The 5,000-nt window shown below is 48.7% G+C and overlaps 1 protein-coding gene across 6 annotated transcripts in view; it reads left to right on the top strand.

Moving 5' to 3' along the window:
• Window positions 1-5,000, top strand: part of ccser2b (coiled-coil serine-rich protein 2b) — a 69,793-nt gene that overhangs the window by 55,680 nt on the left and 9,113 nt on the right. Inside the window, exon 12 of one of the 6 annotated variants that reach the window (XM_012837657.3) lies at window positions 2,078-2,117. The exons of the other annotated variants lie outside the window; for them this stretch is intronic. Coding sequence (XP_012693111.2) covers window positions 2,078-2,117 — 40 coding nt within the window. The remainder of the gene's footprint in view (window positions 1-2,077; window positions 2,118-5,000) is intronic. 6 annotated transcript variants of the gene reach the window in all.

Raw genomic sequence — 5,000 nt, 5'->3', positions numbered from 1 at the left:
GGTTCTGGTCATGCCTCACTCGCTCTGTTCCCTGTGTTCTGTGCTAGAACTCACCTCGCTAGCTGCCAGGCGTTAGAATGGCCCAAACCTGATGATCTGTAATGAGCGCAGAGGCCAGAGGCATAGCCAGCGGGCACAGTTGTTTGACCACTAAACTGAGGGAGAACAAAAATAGAGAGTTCAAGTATTTATTTAAGCCAGTTGAGACTCAAGTGATTACTTATTGATCAGGCCTTCAAGGCCCTTGTAGACTGTTTAGGTAGTGATCATTCACGGTTGGAAATGGCATTACTCTTCATCCTCTGGTAATCCCTGAATGAAGTTGCTCAGGAGTCTTCTGTTTACTTGATGAGTTTGGTCAGGTGTGTTGGAGAGAGAGAGAGGCGGAGTCAGGAGTCTTCTGTTTACCTGATAAGTTTGGTCAGGTGTGTTGGAGAGAGAGAGGCGGAGTCAGGAGTCTTCTGTTTACCTGATGAGTTTGGTCAGGTGTGTTGGAGAGAGGGGCGGACACTGCTGGGGGTACCCATAGGGGAAGACTGACATGCCCTGCTGTACCAGTCTAGTGCCTCTGGAGCACCTCTGGTCATGTGAGGTACTGATAACACCAAAGCCTGAGTCTACGCTGTGATAAGAAGACCTGAAGTATGCAGGTGACTCACGCAAGAGCTGCCTCACGCGAGCAGTGCTGGAGATCACCACAGGGAGAGAGAGACTGGCGTGCCCCATTGTAAAGACCCAGTGATCCAGGAGCTCCAGTGGTGGAGGGTCTGATTATAGCCCTTAATTAATTAGGAGACCCAGGGCTCGGGTCAGTCATGAGTGAAATGCCCTGATGATTGTGAAAACCCAATCCAATCAGAACAGCGAAGCCTGATAGGCCGTTCTAAGAGGAGCTGAAGCCTGATAGGCTGCTCTGAGAGAAGCTGAAGCCTGATAGGCCGTTCTAAGAGGAGCTGAAGCCTGATAGGCTGCTCTGAGAGAAGCTGAAGCCTGATAGGCTGCTCTGAGAGGAGCTGAAGCCTGATAGGCCGTTCTAAGAGGAGCTGAAGCCTGATAGGCTGCTCTGAGAGGAGCTGAAGCATGATAGGCCGTTCTGAGAGGAGCTGAAGCCTGATAGGCTGCTCTGAGAGGAGCTGAAGCTCAGAAGAGGGACAGACCTGATAGAGGGCTCAGGACAGGACCCCCTCAGGGAGATGAGACGAGACACAGGGCTCAGGACCCCCTCAGTGGGAGACCTGATAGAGGGCTCAGGACCCCCATAGGCAACGATTGAAATGCCTGATGTAAAAATCCAGTGTTCCTGTTGCACCAAAGCCTAATTACAGGCCCTCAGGGGGAGACCCGACACAGGGCTCAGGACCCCCTCAGGGGGAGATGAGACGAGACACAGGGCTCAGGACCCCCATAGGGAGATGAGATGAGACGAGATAGGATGACTGAGAGAGCCGACAGAGGGCTCAGGACCCCCATTGGGTCTCTCTTTCAGTCTCACTCCCTCCCTTTCTTCTACCTCTCTGTCTCTCTCTCCAGCCCTCTCTCTCTTTCTCTCTCTCTCTCTCTCTCTCTATCTATCTCTCAGTCTCCATCCCTGTCTCTCTCTCTGCATCCCTCTCTCAATGGCCGTGTCTTGTGGAATCACCTTGTCCAGCTGTGTGTTGTGCCACAGCTTCACAGTGCGGAGTAGAAGAGTGTGTGGCCTGTGTGTTGTGCCACAGCTTCACAGTGCGGAGCAAAAGAGTGTGTGGCCTCTGCTCCTCTCAGATATTTCCCCTGCACTCCTGGCCGACCTTTCAACTCTGTCCTCTGACACCTACTTTTCAGCCCTGCATGTGATGCATGATCGGTGTCACCCACTGTATTATGATGCAGCAAGAAGTGTGGAGTGTTTGAGAGAGAGGGAGTGTGTGTGTGTGTGTGTGTGTGTGTGTGTGTGTGTGGGGGGGGGGGTGAGAGACAGTGAGACAGAGAGTGTGTGTCTAGCCCTTTGTCTTCTCCTGGTGTTCTTGAATGACCGTCATCTCCTCTCTCTCTCTCTCCCTCTGCCTCTGCCTCTGCCTCTCCCACCATCTTGGGCAAGGAGTGGAACAGCTAGTGCATTACTTCCGAGATACAGCGTGGTACAGTAACACTTTAACACCTCTCCCCTCCTCATCCTCATCCTCATCCACCTCCCCATCCTCATCCACCTCCTCATCCTCATCCTCATCCACCTCCTCATCCTCATCCACCTCCTCATCCTCATCCACCTCCTCATCCTCATCCACCTCCCCATCCTTATCCTCATAATGTCTTTCTGAGATGCAGCGTGGTACAGTAACACTTTAACACCTCCTCCTCCTTTCCTCCTCCTCCACCTCCTCCTCCTCCTCCTCCTCCTCATAATGTCTTTCTGCACCTCCCCAGCCCCCCAGACTGTCTGGTTCCATACTTTTTGCTCACTGCTGCTTGTGTAATTCTCTCTCTCCCTCCTCTTCTCTCTCTCCTCCTCTCTCTCTTCCTTTCATTCTCTCTTCCTCTCTCACTCTCTTTTTCTGTTACCACTGGGTCTGCCTCTCCCTTTCTTTCCAAATGTCTCTCTCTCTCTCTTCTCTCTCTCCCTCTCCTCCTCTCTCTCTCTCTCTCTCTCTCTCTCTCTCTCTCTCTCTCTCCCTTTCTGATTCTCTCCATCTGCTGCTCTAACTGTACTGTTGTGATCTTTCCGCCGCCTCCCTCTTCGTCTACATCACTGCCTCTTCCTCTCCCTCCTCCCCTCCCTCACTCTCTCTCTCTCTCTCTCTATCTCTCTCTCTGTCCTTCTCCCTCTCCTTCTCTCTCTCTCTCTCTCTTCCTCACTTCCCATTTCTCTCGGTTATGCCCCCTTTCCCTGTGAAAGTGATCCTCTTGAGTGACCTTTCTTTCTTTCTTTCTTTCTGTCTTTCTTATTCTCTATCTCTCATTAGTCTTCCAGAGGCTGCCTCTCCATTTCCTATCACTCTTACTCAGATTTTCTCTCTCCTCTCTGCCTCTCCATACTCTCTTCCTGCTCCCTCTCTTTCTGCTCCCTCTCTCTCTCTCTTCCTGCTCTTTCTCTCTCTTCCTGCTCCCTCTCTCAATCTCTCTCTCTCCCTCTCTCTTTCTGCTCCCTCTCTCTCTGCTCCCTCTCGCTCTCTTCTTGCTGTCACTCTCTCCTTCTCTCATTCTCTCTCTCTCTCCTTCTCCCTCTCTCTCTGCTCTCTCTCTCCCTCTTTCTATTTTCCCTCTGTTTTCCTCATTCAGTGTAAATGACAGTATTGATTGTGAAGGATGTGGTTTTTCCAGCATGTGTGAGGAAAGTGAAATAGAATAAGTGTCGCATTCATCTGTCACACACACACATAATCTCTCTCTCTCACACACACACACAGACACACACATACACATAATCAAACACACAAAAACATACACACACAAAAATATACACACACACACACACACACATATATGCGCACCTACACACACATACCCAGCCCACTGGCAAGAGAGGCTTCTGGTTCCTCTTAATGGGCCAACGCGTCAAGATACGCTTGCCAGAATTTAGAACATGGTTCAATTTCTTGAGCGTGAGATTTAACTTTTCTGGCGCTGTGGGTTAAAACTACAGTCAGTGTATGGATTTGTGCCACAGTGCCAGTCTGACCTTGCTGGGAGGGGTGAGAGGCTGGCTGGGTTCAGGTGTGGTGTGTGTGTGTGTGTGTGTGTGTGTGTGTGTGTGTGTGTGTGTGTGTGTGTGTGTGATCATCCTCTGTTATTGATCTCAGTCCTCTGGAGAGTCTTGAGGATTTGCTGAGAATTCCCTCTGTGGAGAGCAGACAGACTGTAAAATTAATCCAAACCTCTCTCCTTTTCCCCTTCACTGCTTCTGTCATTTCTTTTCTCTCTATCTCCCTCACTCTCTCTCTCTCTCTCTCTCTCTCTCTCTCTCTCTCTCTCTCTCTGTCTCTCTTCCTCTGCTCTCGCTCTCGCTCTCTTTCTCCCTCCCACCGTCACAGTATTCTCATTCTCCTTTAAAAAAATAAATAAAAATACAATATATATATACAATAGAAAGAAAGTACACCGTACATAATTAAAAGATAAGTAATATAATTAAATTAAGAGTGCAGTAAGAATAGAGAAAGTTTTAGAGCTCCATCATTTGCACATGAAAAGAGAAAGGTTTTATTGCTGGATTAGCAATTGCTACATTTGGGGCACATCTAAAGTCTTCTGGTGTGTTCCAGTTGTATCTAGCACAACACACACACACACACACACACACACACACACACACACACACACACACACGTAAAGCCATTCAGTTGTATCTAGCAAAATGCACACACACACACACACACACACACACACACACACACACACACACACACACGTAAAGCCATTCAGTTGTATCTAGCACAACGGCTATATGCTGCTTCACCATGTTTAGTCTGGACTCTGGGCTCTACTAGCTGACCTGAGTCCATTGATCTAAGAGCCCTACTCATAGTTAAAGAATATAAACTATCAGAGATGTATTCAGGGTATAAGCCATTCAGTGGTTTATAGACTAGTAGCATGCACACACACACACACACACACACACACACACCACACACACACACGTAAGGCATTCAGTGGTTTATAGACTAGTAGCATGCACACACACACACACACACACACACACACACACCACACACACACGTAAGGCATTCAGTGGTTTATAGACTAGTAGCATGTACACACACACACACACACACACACACACACGTAAGGCATTCAGTGGTTTATAGACTAGTAGCATGTACACACTCACACACACACACACACACACACACACACACACACACACACATGTAAAGTCATTCAGTGGTTTATAGACTAGTAGCATGTACACACACACACACGTAAGGCATTCAGTGGTTTATAGACTAGTAGCATGTACACACACACACACACACACACACACACACACACACACACACACACGTAAGGCATTCAGTGGTTTA

This window comes from Clupea harengus, chromosome 1, assembly GCF_900700415.2.
Source record: "Clupea harengus chromosome 1, Ch_v2.0.2, whole genome shotgun sequence".
NCBI classification, from domain to species: Eukaryota; Metazoa; Chordata; class Actinopteri; order Clupeiformes; family Clupeidae; genus Clupea; species Clupea harengus.
Note: the sequence above shows the minus strand (reverse complement) of the source record. Positions and strands in the feature narration are given on the sequence as shown.